The sequence below is a fragment of the Penicillium malachiteum genome, assembly GCF_028827825.1.
Source record: "Penicillium malachiteum strain IBT 17515 chromosome Unknown utg000005l:1.0-9002435.0:326005.0-9005861.0, whole genome shotgun sequence".
NCBI classification, from domain to species: domain Eukaryota; kingdom Fungi; phylum Ascomycota; class Eurotiomycetes; order Eurotiales; family Aspergillaceae; genus Penicillium; species Penicillium malachiteum.
In genome coordinates, this window is record NW_026643099.1 from 5,339,339 (window position 1) to 5,358,717 (window position 19,379).

Sequence of the window (19,379 nt, forward strand, 5' to 3'; positions counted from 1 at the left end):
GGCTTGCTCAATGCAAGTGATATAAGAGTTCCAAGGTGATCGCATAGAAGACATGGACTTACACTTATTTCTATTCTATAATTCAAGTTTGAAATTCATATCCTACTTTCAAGTTGAGCTCACACCGAGTTGACCCCATCAACATCAACCCCATATCATACTCCGATCTATAACGTTGCTTGAATCTACACACTATGCCTGGCAACTGGGATCAAGATGTCCTTCGCGCTCAGTTCTGTCACGCGCTCTCCAATGTGTACAAAAGCGAGGTTCCCTTGTATGGAGATCTCGTTGATCTTGTTTGGGAAGCAGACGCAAAGACTATCCAAGCCAGTCAGGGTCGAGAAGGGAAGCAGACTATTGATCCTGATGATATTCTGCCATCACGGCACCGAGTGGAAAGACATGGTGCTATTCGACTAGGAACCGCCCAAGAACTGAGCACAATCCGCCGCATGTTTGCTGTCATGGGAATGCACCCGGTAGGATATTACGATTTGAGCCTAGCCGGGTTCCCCATGCATGCTACAGCCTTTCGACCTAAGACCCGTGATGCTCTGACTCAACATCCTTTCCGAGTATTCACTACAGTTTTGAGAATGGATCTCTTGACTGGGCAAACGAGACAGCTGGCAAAGAAGGCTCTGGACCAAAGGAACATCTTCACTCCCAGACTTCTAGCTCTTTTGGATATCGTGGATACCAAGGGGTCATTATCTGCAGCTGAATGTGCTGAGTTTATCATCAATGGGCTTGAGACTTTTAGGTGGCATTCAAAAGCAACAGTAACTCTGGATGAATACAAGATACTCAAAGCGGAGCATCCACTTATCGCCGACATTGTCTCTTTTCCCAGTTCTCATATTAATCACTTGACGCCTCGCACCATCGATATTGATCTAGTTCAACAACTCATGGTAGACCATGGGATGCCTGCCAAAGAGCGAATAGAGGGCCCTCCAAAACGAGAATGTCCGATTCTTCTCAGACAGACCAGCTTCAAGGCTCTTGAAGAGACGGTTTATTTCCGAGATACATCCGACACTTATGTCAAAGGGTCCCATACTGCCAGATTTGGCGAAGTGGAACAACGAGGCTATGCCTTAACTCGGAAAGGAAGACAGCTCTACGATCAGATTCTGGATCGAGTCAATGCCGAGTCAGCAAAGAATAATATCAAACAAGCCGCCTATGAAGAACTTCTAGAAGATCACTTCAAGGCCTTTCCAGATACCATGTCTGCCTTGCGTGGTCTTGATCTAGCATACTTTTTCTATCAATTGACCCCAAAGGCTGAAGATCTGGTGAAGGAGAATCATGATACTTCCTTTGAGGATTGCTCGGCATCGGTTCAGGAGCTCTTGGAAAAAGGCCTATTGAACTACGAGCCTCTCACCTACGAGGATTTCCTACCATTGTCCGCGGGCGGTATTTTCAACTCAAATCTGGGCAATGTTTCGCAATCAAAACAGCTAATAATGAGTGCTGAACCTGATATTGATGGATTCCAACTCTGTCTTGGAGCTCCAGTTGCGGATGAATTCCATCTATACGAGGAAATGCAGCGGGAGTCATTGGAGAATTGCAGACAACGACTTGGCTTGAACAAACTCATCCTTTAGAAACAATCTTGGAGCTGTATTTTTGTTATTATATCATTCTAGCGTGTTTGATTCAATTTTCTGAGTCGTTTTACATCATATTCATTAAGCCATGATGACCTTTACTCATGACATGCAACATATTTTGAATCTATCATTTTATCCATAGTTTATCTTATTTGCAGATCAATAACTGTGACAATAAGACGACTTTCAATAAAATAATATGTCGTACATAAATTATGAACGACTATGTTCATAAGATCATCGAGAAAATCAATATGGTCAGTGGGTCTTCCCCAGATCCAGACTCAACCGCTACGCCACATTGATATTATACTAGGAACAATCTTCGGATGATTCCGACATAGCTTGATCATAATAATGTGAATTCCCCTCCTCTGCAAGGAACATGTCGCTACCACATTCAACAAGATCTCGGTACCATATAGATCCAAGCCTTCGTCCACTCTATCAGAGCGATCCAGCTCCTATATCGCCACTGCTGCATCGGCTACGGGGATCCCCAGTCTTCCGGGTTATCTCAAACCAGCCTTGATTTACGTTTCATTCAACCTCGGCCGACTAAACCATATACAAAAGGTAACCGGAAGCGCCCGACGTCGCGGCAAACCGAACCGTATACGGCATACTAAGATGACGGCACCACCCGTTCCGGCCGAAGTAACGCCGCACAGGAAAATGCAAAGAGGCTCAGCAAGATGTGGCTTAGAGATCTGGGACCCGATCTATGGAAGTATTATCCGTATCAGATCTGCTAGCCGTTTATCCATGAATGGTTCATATAAAAACAACATGGCGGATTATGAAAATCCAAGATGCTCATTCAAGTCTCATCGTTCGAGACTTCCAGTGGATGAAGTTAGGACTATATGGAGTCCTCTCAAGCTTCCCAAGTCGATGATATCACTTGGCATATCTATGTGGGAACTATCACTACTGTTGTGCCTGCAACTGTTGCGGTTCTTTTGAGATTCGCTGCACGCCGCGTTTCTAGAGCCGGGCTATGGTGGGATGATTATACCATTGCTATAGCTCTGGTGAGTCTTATTTCAATTAACATCCTATTATACTGATTCTTAGTATCTAGGTCATCAACTGGGTTATGGCAGCTCTGAGATGGGCACAGATTCTCCTTAATTATTATGGTCCCAATTGCAATGCTCTTTCACCAGGAAATGTCCAAGCATTTGGAAAGGTGCGTACCGTGACCCAGACTCACCTTGCTAGAGCATATAACTAATATTCCGCTAGACCTTTCTCGCCATTCAATTAGTATACTTCCTCAATGCCGTTTTCACGAAGGCATCGCTTCTCCTGCTATATTATCGCATCTTCGGCGTTGTTAGAGGATTTCGATGGGCTCTCTGGGTGTCTGGATTCCTAGTGGTCGCTTATTGGATTGCGTGCACTCTTGTTACTATTTTTGAGTGCTGGCCAATACCCAAACTCTGGAATCCCAATCTACCAGGGAAATGTATCAATATTGGAGCATTTGGACGCTGGAGTGGTCTCGCAAATGTTATCATCGATATCTTGATACTTTGTCTTCCTTATCCCATGGCTTGGCGATTACAGGTGACATTGAGACAAAAACTAATACTGACGGGTATTTTTCTTCTGGGAACATTGTGAGTTTACTTCCAGTCCTGACATTGATATCCTTCCGCATACTTATACTTAACAGTGTCTGTATTGTATCAGTTCTTCGAGTAACAAGTTTCGACTACGATAATCTAGGAGACGGTTCGTGTAAGAGCATCGAACCGGCAACTTGGTCATCGATTGAACAGTCAGTTGGCATCATATGTGCCTGTCTGCCGACTCTGAGACCATTTTTCCGATGGCTATATGACAGCTCAAAAAATACCACAAGAAAAAGAGACAGTGCCCTATCTGGTTGCTCAAAGCAAACACCCCTTGCTTGTCGGGGCTCCCAGGCGGACGAGGAAAATGGGCTTGGAGTCCTTCAATGACAAATTCAATGGTTTAAAATAAAAGTTTTGATATTCGAGATACCCAATCTATTGAAAATTTGAATTTCAAGTTATTCATTTAGATGCCAGGCACAGAAACTTGAAGCTAATATTACTACTACGTACACGCAACACCACTCATAATTTGAGAATAGTGATTTTTTATGCAAGCCGATTGTGCTTAATTGTCAATATTTATCTTTCCTCTTTTCTAATATCTCAGATTCTTCGAATATTGTTATCCTCTCATAGTCACGACTCACATGTGTTGGTGTCCAACAGTAGGACCAATACCCAGAGTGACCGCTCTTTACTCCTTACAACCATTTCAAATCATTCGATAACTTTGAGCTATTACAAAACTTGCAGCTGATACCATGACTATGGATGATGCCGTACGCACAAGCGATGATAAATTCAACCAAATTCTTCAGCACAGTTTCAAGACCTGGTCCTCATACCTGGATTACCCGCAAAGATGCCCAGCTTCCCCGCCATTCCATAGATCTGAGACCTCTCGTCGATCAAACCCCACCTTTTCTTGGTGGTGATCTTGCTAGCTCAGACTTGGACAACTCCGTTTCGTTTGCCTGTGAGGAGCCCCCGAATGGCGGTCTTTACGTGAATGGCCGGTCAACATGGATAACTGCGAAAGGCGGTTGCGATCTTCCACCAATAATAATGCCCAAAAAGCTTACACTAGGAAAAGGAAGGAAGTTAGCTGTGAAATTCTCTTGAGGACGCCGCTTTCTCAGACTGGCCTGGAGTTCATGAACTTCCGGGATATGATGAAGGAAACTATTTGTCGGTGCTTTTTTTTGGCCTGGGCATATATTCTCTCTGCCCGCTGGGTTGAGCTACTTGGACACTCCGCCGATCATGAATGCCATCTAGCTTATATAGCGAATACAACACAACCCGTGGAGGACTCGCTACTGCCGCGAGATAAACAGAGTTTTGAAATTGATATTGGCGATGATGCTTGTGAAGAGGAAATATTCTTGTGGCGTGTCATTCTTGGCTCTGGCAATGGCTGCCAGTGGGAGGCAACGGCAAAATATAATGACCATGTCTTTTTATCGCCATGGTCAGTGTCGACGACTGATGTGAAATTCACCCCGGCCAGCTATGAGGGTTTGGACGCAAACCCAAGTCTACCACAATCTGAGACTGCTCTCAAATACCTCTTTAAATTCTGTGCGTACCATGGCCTGTACGGGCAGTGCTCAGTTGCTCTGGCTGGGGTAATATTCATTCCATTTTTGGGGGATCAAAGCATTTGTCTTCCGTTTCCGAACCAGAACCCTCATCTTCAAAGAAGAAAAAAGGATGGTAATCCTGCTAGTTTGATTCAGAATCTTCTTAAAGAACACGGTGAAATGCTTCCCAGGTATATGACTAAGTTCTAATACCTGGGGTTTGCGCGCTCTTCTTTCTAGTACATTCTTCAACGCAGCTATCGAGTGCAATCTTGTCAGCGCCTGTTTAAATCCCGCATTCGGCATCATTAAATCAATCGGTTCCAATAATGGTGCATTGGCTACATTTTTAGCTAATCGGCAGCCTCGACTTGGTATACTCTGGCTTGGTGCGATTCTTACAAATATTGCAAAGAGAGCCTTGCAAGACACCCGAATGGGGATGACAGCTTTGGATCTTCCAATATCTGCGTGGTCTGGAGTAAGACAAAGTTTTCTGACTTCAGAAACTGTGACCATTCGTGATGAGGTGATAAGCCGGGCAGATGAGTGTCGGATGCTTTTTATGACGGCCTCTGAATGCCATCATTGTCCCCCTCTTTGGCATTGGAAGCCATTTGGGTTTACAAAACTTTGTGATACGGAGCTCTCTGTTCAGCGCCATGCGCAATGCGATAGTCATTGCTTGGAATGAGAGGCCTGGGAATGGATTCTTACCAACGGCAGTTCAATTCGAGTTGGAAGAGAAAGCAACCAGCGCCCGGTGAAGATGGCCGCGTTCAAAGCGCATGGCGAATGTTCCAGCAAAATACCTGCCAAGCCGGAGGATTATAGTTGTGATTTCTCTTCGCAGACCCTTTCTGAGGGACTCACAAGAGGTATATTCGGACGATTAAGACCTATAGGGTATCCACTCTGCGAGAGGCCCATATATCAACATTCGTGGTTGGATCTGGAAGGCTCCGATGACAAAGAAGAGCCTGATGATGCGGGATCCGACAAAGACGAACTGCGGAGGTCAATAAAAACACATGTCGAGAGCTGGCTTGAAGACATCGAATGTGATTAAAAGTGGATGTTAATGCGGAGTGTTCGTACAAATGGGCCCAGGGTCTTTGCGATGGCGTTTTCGAGTCTGGCATGATTATAGAATTCCCGGAATTGATACAGTCCCACTTCAATAATAGCAGCAGGACCTTGTAGAATGAAGCATGAGAAGCACTGGCAACTTGAAAACTTGAAATAAAAGATTGATATAGAATACAGTGCATACAAGGGTGAGCCAAAATTCCATCTATCTGTACAAAATATGCTAATTGCATCAAATCCCATTAGGGCAAACGATCAACAATCCCTGGGAAATCCATTTAATATGCGTTCCGAGCCTTCCCAGTATCAAATTATGACCGGGCCTCGATCTGAGGGGAGTCTTCCGCATCCTCAACAACCACAGCACCCTCCTCCAGCAATTCCTCGGGACTCTTTACCCGCACATTCATGACACGCATGATTGTGTACCGGTGCTTGCTCTTCGCCTGCTTCACGTGTCTCTGTCTCCGCTTCGTCTTCTCCTTAATGCGCAAGGGTTCGGACTCCACACCAATAACTCGGACACGGCATTCAAACAGTCGCTCGTCGATATGAGGTGCGCCCTTCAGAGTAAAATCGCGAGATCCGAGCGCAGACGCGCGGTTAAATCGTAGGACGTCACCGGTCTTCACCTTGGGCATGAGAAACGGAAGACGGATGTGATCACCCTCTGTTAGGAGGAAGGGTCGGGCGTGTAGTTCGGCGACGACGTAGTGTGGTGTTTGGCCCACAAGGTGAGGGAGCTGCTCCATGAGAGACTTGCTCACTTCGATAGGCGAGGTGAATGTAGGAGCCACGGGTTGCTTCTCGATAGGGATGGCATTTCGTGATTGAGAGAGGGTGTTTTGGAGAGGAGTCTGGGAGATAGCACTCAATGGTGCTTCGGGAATGGGAGATGAGGATTGAGGTTCGGATTGCTGTTGCGTTGTCCGGAGCCAGGCAGTTTGATGCAGGCAAGCTCGTTGCGAAATGGCATTGACCGATGAAATTGAGGTTGGTGCTGACAAGCGTAAATCGGAGGTGAGACTCCGCAATACTGATCGAGAAAACATGGTGACAGGGTCCTTCCCGGGGATGTGAATTACGGGAGGAATTGGTGGTTTGGGAGGCTAAAGCGGCTTTCTGTTTCGAGAAAATCAGATACTGCGTCTGTGGCCGCTCCGCTGCCCGTAGTGTCACGTGTGGCCATACTAGATGAGTGTAGTTGTGATTTTCTATGCTCAGGATATAAAATATCATTCTGATAGAATTGCTTCTCATGAAAGAAGGTTTTCCTAAATCGCTTCCCTTTCTTATATTCTATCTTTTTGAATAAAAATTGCAGTATTTGTTCATGTTGGCTACTGGAGGGCTGGAGTATAATCTGGGCCCGATAAGAAAATCACGTGGCCCGCTATCTTTGCCGCCGAAACAACTTTTTCGCTGCGATTAGATCTTGCAGGCCAACCCATCACTTAACCCCCACAGTCTGTACTCAGTCTGTATTCATCATGGTACGTCCGAGAATCAAATCCCACACAAATGAGAAACATCACTAACTGAAATTCCCACCTACAGCCTCAGAACGAGTTCGTCCCTCCCCCGCCAACCACACCGATAAAATCAGACCGAACTAACCTTCTCTCCCCAGGTACATCGAGCGCTGGCAGAAGCAGCATGGTAAGCGTCTGGACCACGATGAGCGAGTCCGGAAGCGCCAGGCTCGTGAGGGCCACAAGCAGTCGTTCAATGCGCAGAACCTGACTGGTCTGCGTGCTAAGCTGTACCAGCAGAAGCGTCACAAGGAGAAGATTCAGATGAAGAAGCGCATCAAGGCCCAGGAAGAGAAGAATGTCAAATCCGCTGCTCCCGACGAGCCTTCCAAGACTCCTCTGCCTCAGTACCTGCTCGACCGGTCCCAAGCTACCAATGCCAAGGCCTTGTCCAGTGCTATTAAGGATAAGCGTGCGGAGAAGGCTGCGAAGTTTGCCGTTCCTTTGCCTAAGGTTAAGGGTATTAGTGAGGAGGAGATGTTCAAGGTTATCAACACCGGAAAGAAGACACACAAGAAGTCTTGGAAGCGTATGATTACCAAGCCTACTTTCGTTGGTAATGACTTCACTCGTCGTCCTGTCAAGTACGAGCGATTCATTCGCCCTATGGGTCTGCGTTACAAGAAGGCCAATGTCACTCAGTATGTTTCCTTGATTCTCCCCGGTGGATAATCGCAGTTCAAGTTACGGACCATGCTAACATCTATATTCTACAGCCCCGAATTGGGTGTCACTGTTCAACTTCCTATTCTTTCGGTTAAGAAGAACCCCTCCAACCCGCTATATACCCAGCTTGGTGTTTTGACCAAGGGTACTATTGTCGAGGTCAACGTCTCTGAGTTGGGTCTCGTTACCACCACTGGTAAGGTTGTTTGGGGTAAATGGGCTCAAATCACTAATGTGTAAGTTTTGCGGTTCCATCATCATCTTATCATGCCGTGTGTGGTGTATACTAACATACTCTCTGAAGTCCCGAGAACGATGGTTGTGTCAATGCGTAAGTCTCAAATCATCTGTTTGATGCAGGTTCTCTTACTAACCCTACTCCCAGTGTCCTGCTTGTCTAAGCGTCTCGCCCATTACAAGACCACAACATTCCTTTTTTGACACCCTCGGCAGACGGAAGTCTGTCTTCGATACCAATGTGTCCTAGGCACTATTCTTGATTCTTGAGGTTTCATACGTTGATGTAGACCATGTTATTACTTCGGTGTTTTTGGCGCATTTCTTATATCTGGTCTTTGAACGAAAAGTATACTGCATGCTCGGGTTTGCCGATGGATTTAGGTAGACCAAACTAGTTAAACGCATTTAAACAATTGTTTACGAAGACGACTGCACTTTAAACAGACTTTTTTAATCACTTTCTACCTCCTGGTCAGAAAACGTTGGTAGTTTAAGAAGGCCCAGGTGGGATTGTTTTGGATGGATTCGATGGATTTATCCTATACTAAGATGGTGAGATGTTGAGATTAAACGTCATAGCCAAAAAAAAAAAGAGTCAGGGCACCAGGGCCAATGTTCCTCCACGATCAAATGTCATGAATAAGGATAAAGTTAAAGATAATCATGTACAGGAGTAAAGTCCACATGCTTCGCTGAATCGCTAAACGGGGGTGGTAGGGAACAAAAAAAGGGATGCAAGAGAACAGCGAAAAATCAGATAATTGGCGTAGATATCCATCAGATAAGCCACCCAGGCTGTTTGAAACCCCCCCAAAGGAAACCCATTCAACACCAGTCATAAAGTCGTACTGAAAAGGACACAAACGTAATAAAACCATGAAAGATATGCCGAAAAATGAAGACAAAGGAAATGAAGGCCGGTCAGGCGCGTTAAGGATTTTCTTCCTCCAGAGCTGCTTTAATTTTTGCAAAGAAACCGGCAGGCCATGCAGCGAGTTCTTCCTCCTTGGGAATACCCCGGGCTTTACAGTGATTGATAACATTTGCAAGAATGCGACCAAGCATATCTTGGGTAACAGGAACAGCGCCCTCAAGTTGGGCATCGGGGTGCAAAAATGGATCGCGAGGGCCAAGCATTTCCTCAATGGTAGGTCGAAGGGTTTGGTCTCGTTGAAGGCAGCGCTTCAAGGTTCGGATCAATCCAGGTGGTACAGGAACACCGCCAATTCCATGGGCGGGAAAATCAATTTGTACACGAGGGTTGGGGATTGCCATGATGCGCTCGTAGTATTTGGCGATCTTGGCGAATGGAGGTTGGCCATACACCATTTTGTACAAAATGCAGCCCAAACTCCAAACATCACTAGGTTTGCCAAGCTTCATAATTTTTCCAACGCTCGCAGGTAAACCGAGGGAGGCATTCGAATCAACCAATGCCTCGGGAGACATGTAATTCGGTGTTCCAACTTGCTGTTCACGATGGACATTAACAGTGTTGTCTTGGATCGCATTCGCGATACCAAAGTCAATAAGTTTCAAGCGCCCTTGCACCATCAGAAAATTGGCGGGCTTCAGATCGGAATGGACAATGCTAAAGTTATGCACAGCTTGAACACATTCAAGCATCTCTTTCCAGTAAAAACGAGTGAAGTTAATGTCAAAGACAGCGTCTTCGGCATTGATGCGATATGTAAGGATCTTCTCAAGATCAGATTCACCAATTTCCATGAGAACGCTGAGACAATGCTTGTCAGAGTTAAGTTCCCAATCAAACAGGCGCACGACTCGATCAACATTCTCCAACTTCTTGAGCAAATCAATTTCTCCCTTATATCCAGTAAGTGTGAGAGGATCGACATCTTCAAGATTGACTCGTTTCAATGCAAATATCTTGTAATTCTCAGCCATCACACGATACACACGAGAGCTACCACCACGACCAATGCAGTCGAGACGAGTAAAGTGCTTGCCGTTGATGGAGACTTGGGTTCGCTTTTTCCGAGACTGTGACGTTGATGCACCACCAGTTGCGGTGGCAGTCTCGAGGACAGACATCTTCGGAGGTGGAGGAGCGGCCCGATGAGGCGTGTTATTACTTCTAATAGCAAGAATTTTTCGTGGTGAGTCTCCGGATGGTGTTTTGGCAGGTTCTTTTTTCTCGGTGTCGTACATAGCTGACAACTTGTCGGGTTTATCCAACACACCCAAGCCCTGTGGCTTTGTTCGCTTGAAGGTCGGAGGCGGCTCATTCTCCTGATCCCGCACAGAAGGCAGTGGGGGCAAGGATGGAACTTTGAATGCCGGCTGTTCTCTTGGGCCAGAGGACCGGTCCGATGATCCTGGAGTTGACTTCGATTGAGATCCATAGGATTTTGGAGAGGATGATCTTGAGAAAAGGCCTTCACCTCTTGAGGAGCTTGCAGGTTGATCGGAGCGGCGCCAGTCATCTTCACGCGGCGGGCTTGGGTCAGCCCAAGACACCTTGGGTGATGATGGTTTGGCTGTGTCACGGGGGTGAGGTTCAATGTCATCATTCTCCCTCACACCGTCGAGCAGGTAGTTCTCCTCATTATTTTCTTCGCTCTGTCTGCGCAATACACCTCTTCGCGCAGGGCCGTTGAGAAATGTGCCAGTTAATCGCCCAACCCGTTTGACACGCAGAGAACTTTGGGGACCAAACTCATCAACATGACGACTTCGGAGTACTGAGGATCCAATTCGTGCAATGGGATCATCCTCATAGTGTGCTTTGCGGTCACTATCAGATCGATCACCGCTCCCATATTCATCGCCAGAATTTCGCTCTGAAGATCGATTTAGAGATGGTGACATTGAAGATGGAGATCGCGTATGACTACGGGATGCATTGATCCGAACACTTCGTGGTCGAGGCGCAGGTGTGATGAAATCGCCAGGTCGATCTTGAGCCTCTGACTGCATGCTCTGACTATTGGAGAGTGGAGAACCCTCGCGGGAGAATCTAGAACCACCAATTCGAACTACTCGTGGGGCCGGGCTACCAGTCGAGTTATCAAGAGGTGGTGAGTTCCGTGGCGACAGGCTTGGATGTCTCGAGCCTAATGCGGCAGCTCGTCGTTCATATGCTGCATGTCCCTTTTGCAGGTGCGGTGAAGATCCCAATCCATCTCCATCTAATAATGCCTTCACAGAAGCGCTGAATTTCGGTTCGGGGACCTCATCATCAGAGCTGTCCCCCGCAGAATAATGGCGTGATAAGGATGTTTTGGACCCGGCGTGTGGGAGGGCTGGGGAGACCCTTCTGGATGTGGAACGAGAAACCGTAGATCGGGACATGGGTCGGGAAGGTTGTTGATACAGACCGCTGTTGTATGCGGACGAAAGGGAGTTCGGGGAGGCCATGGCGACTAGCGCACTACATTGAAGTCGTGGATCAATGCAGCCCTCGGCGACCCGAAGTTATCGTTGGTTGTCGTATGTTTGTTGTTATCGGGAAAGATCAGGTTCAATTCCAGGTTGATGTTCCATCGTGAACGCGCTATGTGGTCACGTGTCAACGCGTTACTATGGTGATAGCCACAACAAAGAATGCTAGATGGGACGGTCATCTTATGGACTTTAACCTCTATGTAGATCTTCTATGGTTCCATTAATTTACAGCTTGAAGAATCATTGTGTTTTCTTGGGTGTTTGAAAACCATCTATCATGATCTTTTATTTAGTCCATATGGTCTCCAAAAATCACTCATTCATCCGAAGTATATAACGCAGTCCGGGATGTATCACTACTCATATTCTACTTGAAGCACTTATTCCCAACAACAACATGGTCCCATAATGAACTATCCTGCCCGTTCCTAAAGCTCCAACTGTAGTTTTAGTATAAGGGTTATTCTGAAAAATCACAAAAATACACAAGTGTTTGCCCTGGACTATATGGCCACATGTACACTGACCTGGCCAGTCAATCGTGACACCAACCTTAGAAGCTATGCTAGCTTCAAGATTATGACTCTCAAGATCATGATACTACTCCATATGATATTGATACTAGTACATCTCAGCATCCTCCAAGCCCAGGGCTTATGTAGTACTACTATCATATTCAAATGTTCAACCAAAGTTAACATTTGAATATATTTCACTGCCACATGCACATGTGTGCCCACTGGCAGGTGTAGAGTATCCCTGAGATACTGACATTGATCCATGTGCCAGTAGTACTTACTATCAACATTTGAAGTAGCAAATCGATACTTCAAACCTTCAAATGTTGGTTGAAGGATACTACATCCATACACTTCCCAGATGTTCCATGTGCCGCGGCATGATCTGGACTTCACCCGAGTTCATGTACACATGGTGGATCATGATCGGGATGTGTATACTAGTGACTCAGATCTAGAATACATAATTCAGGTCATGCTGCACATGTGCACATCCACCATGATGTGTATTCTTCAATGTTCAAACGTTCGTAGGTGTAAAATGAGAATATGTATACTACCTACATATGATGCAGCATCCTACTACCCGTATATTCAAATGTTGCTACCTAGTATCACCTACATACGGCACCTGGGTCAAAACCGGGCATCTGGATTTTCAGATGAGTACCGGGGCCTAGGCTCACAATGTTTTGAATTTCCCCAACGTCCAAGTGTCAGATGTCTACACCTGCCAGTGGGTAGTCCCCAAGGTATCTCGGATTATTCAAGCTGGAAGCCGCGCGTCCATGAGTTCAAGTTTAATCAGGATTTGAGCTTTCAGTGATAAACATCATGATGATGACGCGTGTTCTCAATCTTGAAAACTTGATGATACTAGTAAATCTGTGTCTGTACTGTTCTGACCTCGGGAGCAAGGTCAAATTTTTTCTTCCTGCAAGCGAAATATTTGAATATTATTTCAAGGAGTACCTAGGTACGGGGTATTCATTAGGACGCTTAGATGGATACACAGAGGCTTTTAAGCTTATGAACAGCGCCATTGTTCAAATTATTATCCAATTTAGTTCCCCTTTATTGCCCACTTGGGGAAATGTAGTTTGTAGTCTGTATTGACTTCCGAGGTTCCGTGGTTGAAATTGTTGACATTGGCATTCATATGAGGTCGAAACTCAAATATAGATCGATCCAGTCCTGATATAGCTGCATTATTGGCACATATCAACGGTCGCAAAACAATAATCTAAGTCTTCGTCAAATTAACATGTCAGGAAGCAAATGAATTGTTGGAAAATAGACCAACACCGGTCTTTCGTCTTTCGTATTCACCCCCTTGGAGGCGTTAACCGGTGTGCATGGGAAGATGCAGAATCCGATCGAGGCCTGGCCACACCTGCATCGTGAGATCCCCACTGGCGAAATTAAACCAGGTAAGCACTTAGGACTAATCACCCTGGTGGCGTTGAGTTAATTGAGTCAATTGGGCATCGATCGGGTTCCTGCATATCGCCCCTGGTACGGTGTATTGAGGACCTAGGCTATGTGAAATTGTTCCCTGATCACCTGCAGAAGCGAGATATGGTAGATCATATTTTTGGGACATGTGCATGGTGCAGGACTGGAATTACCGAGTGAAAACTCTCCGCCATGTGCGATGCCATGCTGCAATGCGATCCACATGTTAATCGGCAACAATAGGCGAGGACATGCCGGTACTCCGTGAATTGATTCGAGAACCTTAGAAGTTAGTTGTTTATGGATGACTTTCCCTAGGTTTCGGTTCACCGTTCCGGATACGAATTGGTCCGGTCGATCGATAGTTTCTCGTAAATAAGCCATGATCTGATAGCTGAGATATGATCTGAGCAATGAGTATAAAACATAGTTTGTTAGTAGAGCTTAATGGGTCATCTGGAACAACCGGTGTCTCAGCCCTGGAGCCTCCTGAAGCTGGGCAAAGACCCTTTTTCCCCAATGGTTCAGTCTTGGCGGATAGAGTGAAAGAACTATAGACTTGTGCAGTAATCGAAGTATTATTTTTTCTTCTAAGCGATTCAATAGACAAAAACTTACCTTCTCATCTTATCTATGGCAACACAGAGAAAAGTAAATATAGGGGAAAAAATCTATGCCCCAGTAAAAGGCAATATGAACATGGCTGCCTGATCGGCTACCGACCGTAGCATAGGTACCGGACAGACCCCGATTATCCTCGGAGAAGAGTACAATTGTCCCACCAAGTTTTGTTAAGAATCGAACTCATCGGAATTTGACCTAGAGGAGGGGGAAAAAAAGATCCTAGGGCAAAATGTTAGGTATCACGATGATGTTTTCGGTAGCACACAAACTTTAACCTCGGGTGTGAGACATGCAAGTTTCGAAGCGCTATATTTCATACTCTAGTACCAGATATTGATGGGAAAATGTCTCTCAAAATAGTTCAAGTTACCATAGCTTGACTTTTACCGGTAACCACAGAATTAACATTAAGTGAAACTGCGATCGCATCAAAAGATCCTCAGGGTCAAACGAACCAGTTCTCTTTAGTCCCATAAACCCAGAATGATGGCGTAGCACTTACACGCTAGTGTCATCTTGGAGCATTAGTTTGTGGGGCATAAACAGTCCAGAGCCTTAAGAATGTCAAACAAAACAGGGGAAATTCTGAACTCCGAGTAGCACTACTCCGTATTGCGTTAGTCCTGGAGGTTCCAACGCCGAGTGGGACGGAATCCTTCCCTTGGCATCCCGCCGCTAGTTGTCTCCAATTTTAGGAAATGTTCATATTTTTTGGATTTTTTTAATTTGTGGGTGTTTTCTTTCTGCAAGACGACGACGACGCTGTTTACCCAGTGGGTTTTACAAGTGGGCCTTACTGCAAGGGCCGCATGAGAGATTCACTATCGTTGCCAGCTGGACCGGTGGCGTACATTAGTGCAGGCCACATCCTTGGAAGAACCCTGGTCAATTCATGAGCACTTGAGGGGATTTTTCCCTGATCAAGACATTCAGAAACTTGGACGTGGAGTCCTTGGGGTACAATCTACATCATATGTACAAAGTACTTCGTATGGAGTATGAAAGTCATTCCCAAATTTGTATATCCCTCCGAGATCTGCCATATTATACTCGCATGACATATGGCAGTTCAAAGAAAAGAAAAGAAAAAAGGAAAATAATGATCTTCATGATCTGGAAAAAACCGCGAATACATACACGCAATGAGTCCAACATAGCCCTACAAAAGTACGTCAACTTTCCTACTAGTAGAAACACAAATCAATATTTTGTACTCCGTAGTAAACAACTGGATAAATAGTCATCCATTTGGTAATGTCGCCCGAATTCAATGGTACTCTTTTTTTTTGGATGTATACCCTGGTTCCATGGGAGTCATTCGATAGGTCTCGTCCCAGACTACTCCGTGGTGGAGTCCCAAGTAGCAACAAGATGCATACATCCTTAACCTAAAAGCGTATAGACCGGTGTACTTGTGCATCATGTTCCTGGTCTAATGTAAAGTGGGAAAAGGTACCGGGCTTTGCGAGCCATATTGGGCGGATCCGTAACCAGCCACTAATAACTATCTTTTTTTGAACCCCTGCAGAGGTTCGTTTGGTTCGTTTGGTGCGAGTCCACTCTAAATGAATGAAAGAAAAAAAAATAAAAGATAAAACTATACAAACCCAAATTCTTGACTAGCTATTCTCAAAATAAAATTTAAAGGGGAATTGCAAATACAGTCGCACTCAGAATTTCCGGGTTATCGCCCGTCAACCGTTTTGGTGGATCCTTGACGATCATTTCCCCTGATTGAACGACAAGCAGGTGGGTGATAAACGCATGGCAGTCTATGATCCTCGCTGTCGTTACCTTCTTGAGCCCGAGGTCTCTGTCGCTGGGCCGCCCTCGTGCATTGGTGCGTGTGATGAGCAACTTGAATTCCATGAAATGTTGGTATAGTCCGGTCAAACGTGTGGTGCTATGATGGGTCCGGTATCAATTGAGTGGGCCATGGTCCGTATGCAAATCGATGATACTCCCGTAATCTGACACCTTTTCTGACGACCTTGCCACAGATGGACGGCACGAGTGGACTCGCATATGATCCTAACTTGTTATGGTGACTCCTCACTGGCAGTACTGTATCCACTCTGCCCTGGACGATCCAGTAGTCCCCGATATCCGCGAGCCTAAGGGGTTGGATAGCTCGAAATGTGGACTGGAGGCGTCGAGACCGGGGTAGCCCTCTACGGAGAGGACTGATCCATTCGTCCTTTGCTCGTGGATCAGGCACCTGGGTGGAGAGCCTCCGTGTCCAGTGCTTTTCAATCTCCCAAAAAAATGATCAGGGGTATATAAACATAGAGGATCGTCGCCCTGATTGTTCTTCTTCATCAGTCGTTTATTTTTCTTTTCTTCTCATTTTCAACCTTTCACCAGTCTATCGTTAATCCTTTTGTGGACGGCTTCAGTACCGTCTACAATCTAGCTTTTATTTTCTTACTTTTGTTTTATACAACTTTTTTGTACAAATACCTCGACGCCTATTGCGCCTATATACACACTCGTTATCATCCGTGAAGAAGAAAAATGCGTTCTTCACTCGTTTTACTCGCCGGTCTGGCGAGCTCGACTCTCGCTTACCCAACTGACGTGTCTGTTGACCGTCGTACTTTCGGCCTCGTTTCCGAGATTCTCGGTTCCGTCGGATCCGAGGTCACTACAATCATTGATGATGTTCTTGGTCTCAGTGGTAGCTCCTCCACTACTCTGCTCGCTGGCTTGAGTGCTCGTGGTGCTGCAGCTCTGGAGGGTGGTGTGCTCGGATGCGGTTACTCTGTTATTGACTCTGCTGCCCGTGTGGAGCTGAAGAGCTGGCTGGTCAGCCAGACCAGCATCACTGGTTCCATCAAGACCTCTCTGGTCTCTTGGTGTGAGGGCTCGGTCACTGTCCTCGAGGAGAGTGCCATTGCTGCTTTGGCTGTCTATATCCCCACCTGCGCCGAGCTTGCTGCCAAGGAGTCCATCTACGTTACTATTGATGGTATCTTCGAGGCCACCGAGCTTGAATCCACTCTCGTCCTCAGTGCTTCTGCCCAAGCTACTCTTACTGCTTTCCTTGACGTCCACGTCGACCTTGATGTTAACATCCTGGCTGGTCTGAACCTTTGCGCTGGTGGTGGTATCATTGGAAGTTTGACTGCCGATGTCAAGGCTTCTCTGCTTGCTTGGGTCTCTGCCTCCGACTGCTCTTTGAGTGCCTCTCTGCAAGCCGCCGTTCTTGCTTGGATCAAGGGCGAGTCTTGCGATGACCTTGTTGAGGTTGGTACTATCTCTGTCGATGCATTGACTGCTATCTCCGTTGGTGGCTCTATCGAGGTTCTCGTCGATGAGTCCGGTGTTCTCACTACCAGTGCTATGGCCTCCATTGCCGCTTTCCTCGAGGCTGAGGTTGACATTGACGTCAACGTCCGTGCTGCCCTGAAGGCCTGTGGTGAGGGCACTCTTGCCTCCGCTCTGAGCCTTGAACTCCGTACCTCCTTGGCTCTGTGGCTCGTCGAGTCTAGCTGCTCTCTGGGCGTTGAGCTCAAGGCCGTCGTTCTGCTCTGGCTCTCTGTTGCTGTTACCGCTGAGGTTTCCGTTGACATTGTTGCTGACCTGCTTGTTGACATCACCGGTTTCTTGACCGAGGAGATCATCGCTCTTCTCAGCGTTAACCTGCGTGGTGCCCTTGCCCTCCTTGAGGCTGGCGAGAGCCTGACTCTGCTGTCCTGGAGCACTCGTGCTGAGCTGGCTGCTTTCCTCAGTGGCTGCACTAGCATCGATATCAGCGTTTCCATCGAGATCATCATTATCGAGTGGTTCACTGGCTGCGGTATGGGCTCTGGCTCTGGCTCTGGATCTTCTCCTTCCGGCACTCCTTCAGTCTCCATCCTTCCTTCCGCCACTGGCTCCGTCTCTATTCCTTCCGGTGCTGGTCCTACCGGTTCTGGCTCTGTTCCTTCCGGCGGTGCCCCCACTGGTTCAGTCTCCATTCCTTCCGGTGCCGGTCCTACTGGCTCTTTCTCTATTCCTTCCGGCGGTGCTCCCACTGGCTCCATCTCCATCCCCTCAGGTGCTGGCCCCACTGGCTCGGTTTCTATTCCTTCCGTCCCTGCTCCTTCTGAGTCTGCTGGCTCTGGCCCCGCTCCCTCCGGCCCTGCTGGTGGTGTTCCCAGTGGCTCTTCCCCATCTGGCCCTGCCCCATCTGGCCCTGCTGGCTCAGTTTCCATTCCCTCAGGTGCCGGCCCTACCTCCGTTTCCATTCCTTCCGGCCCTGCTCCCTCCGAGTCATCTGGTGCTGGACCTGCTCCTTCAGGCCCCGCCGGCGGTGTTCCTGGCTCCAGCTCTGTGCCTTCCGGCCCTGCTCCCTCTGAGTCTGCTGGCTCTGGCCCCGCTCCCTCAGGCCCTGCTGGTGGCGCCCCTAGCGGCTCTTCCCCATCTGGACCTGCCCCCACCGGCCCCGCTGGCTCGGGCTCTATCCCCTCTGGCTCTGCCCCTACTGGCTCCGAGGGTTCCGGTCCCGCCCCATCTGGTCCGGCGGGCCCTGGTGCTGGCATGAGCACTGGATGTGCTTCCCCCTCTGAGACCGGTTACCCCGGCGGTGGTGCTGCCCCCTCCGAGACCAGCGTCTGGGTTGCCCCCACCGCAACTGGTGCCCCCGGCGGCGGCTCTCCCGGTTACACCGAGACTGCTGCTTGGACCGAGACTGTTGCTTACACTTCTGCTTGGACTGAGACTGTTGTTGCCCCCGCTCCCACCACCGCTCCTTCTGGTGTCTCTCCTGAGGGCTCAGCCATCTGGACCAGCACTCTTATCATCACCAAGACTGTCTGCGGATGCGAGGCTTAAGCGATCAGCATCCATGTTTCTAGGCTCTAACAGCCATTGTTTTCTACGCTTGTTTTTCTATTTCCCCTGCATGACAAGATGACCTTCAGCCTTTTTTTCGATGGTGCGGCCAGCAGATCTGTTCAACGGACCAAGTTAACATCCCTTTCTTGGCTCCGTCCTGCTTGTAGATATTTAATTCTAATTTTAATCTGCTCTGGAAGATTTGGCCTCAACTGTGTTGGATATTATTCTT

The 19,379-nt window shown here is 47.3% G+C and overlaps 6 protein-coding genes across 6 annotated transcripts; 4 read left to right on the forward strand and 2 right to left on the reverse strand.

The window, feature by feature from the left end:
• Positions 1-194: 194 nt before the first annotated feature.
• On the forward strand, positions 195-1,622 carry N7483_012010 (VOC family protein; the record flags this gene model as incomplete). Its single annotated transcript, XM_057095437.1, has 1 exon — positions 195-1,622. The coding sequence occupies one exon, from the start codon at positions 195-197 to the stop codon at positions 1,620-1,622; it is 1,428 nt and encodes a 475-aa protein (XP_056941408.1).
• Positions 1,623-2,494: 872 nt separating this feature from the next.
• On the forward strand, positions 2,495-3,598 carry N7483_012011 (uncharacterized protein; the record flags this gene model as incomplete). Its single annotated transcript, XM_057095438.1, has 4 exons — positions 2,495-2,662; positions 2,713-2,820; positions 2,877-3,253; positions 3,310-3,598. The coding sequence occupies 4 exons, from the start codon at positions 2,495-2,497 to the stop codon at positions 3,596-3,598; spliced, it is 942 nt and encodes a 313-aa protein (XP_056941409.1).
• A 2,599-nt stretch (positions 3,599-6,197) lies between these two features.
• N7483_012012 (mitochondrial 54S ribosomal protein bL21m) lies at positions 6,198-6,938 on the reverse strand (the record flags this gene model as incomplete). Its single annotated transcript, XM_057095439.1, has 1 exon — positions 6,198-6,938. One exon carries the CDS (start codon positions 6,936-6,938, stop codon positions 6,198-6,200), a length of 741 nt encoding a protein of 246 aa, XP_056941410.1.
• A 438-nt stretch (positions 6,939-7,376) lies between these two features.
• Positions 7,377-8,485, forward strand: N7483_012013 (rRNA-processing protein NSA2; the record flags this gene model as incomplete). Its single annotated transcript, XM_057095440.1, has 6 exons — positions 7,377-7,379; positions 7,444-7,454; positions 7,517-8,059; positions 8,135-8,320; positions 8,389-8,415; positions 8,470-8,485. 6 exons carry the CDS (start codon positions 7,377-7,379, stop codon positions 8,483-8,485), a joined length of 786 nt encoding a protein of 261 aa, XP_056941411.1.
• Positions 8,486-9,254: 769 nt separating this feature from the next.
• Positions 9,255-11,705, reverse strand: N7483_012014 (serine/threonine/tyrosine protein kinase MPS1; the record flags this gene model as incomplete). The annotated part of the gene is made up of 1 exon (XM_057095441.1): positions 9,255-11,705. One exon carries the CDS (start codon positions 11,703-11,705, stop codon positions 9,255-9,257), a length of 2,451 nt encoding a protein of 816 aa, XP_056941412.1.
• Positions 11,706-16,843: 5,138 nt separating this feature from the next.
• On the forward strand, positions 16,844-19,144 carry N7483_012015 (putative cell wall protein; the record flags this gene model as incomplete). Its single annotated transcript, XM_057095442.1, has 1 exon — positions 16,844-19,144. One exon carries the CDS (start codon positions 16,844-16,846, stop codon positions 19,142-19,144), a length of 2,301 nt encoding a protein of 766 aa, XP_056941413.1.
• Between the last annotated feature and the right edge of the window lie 235 nt (positions 19,145-19,379).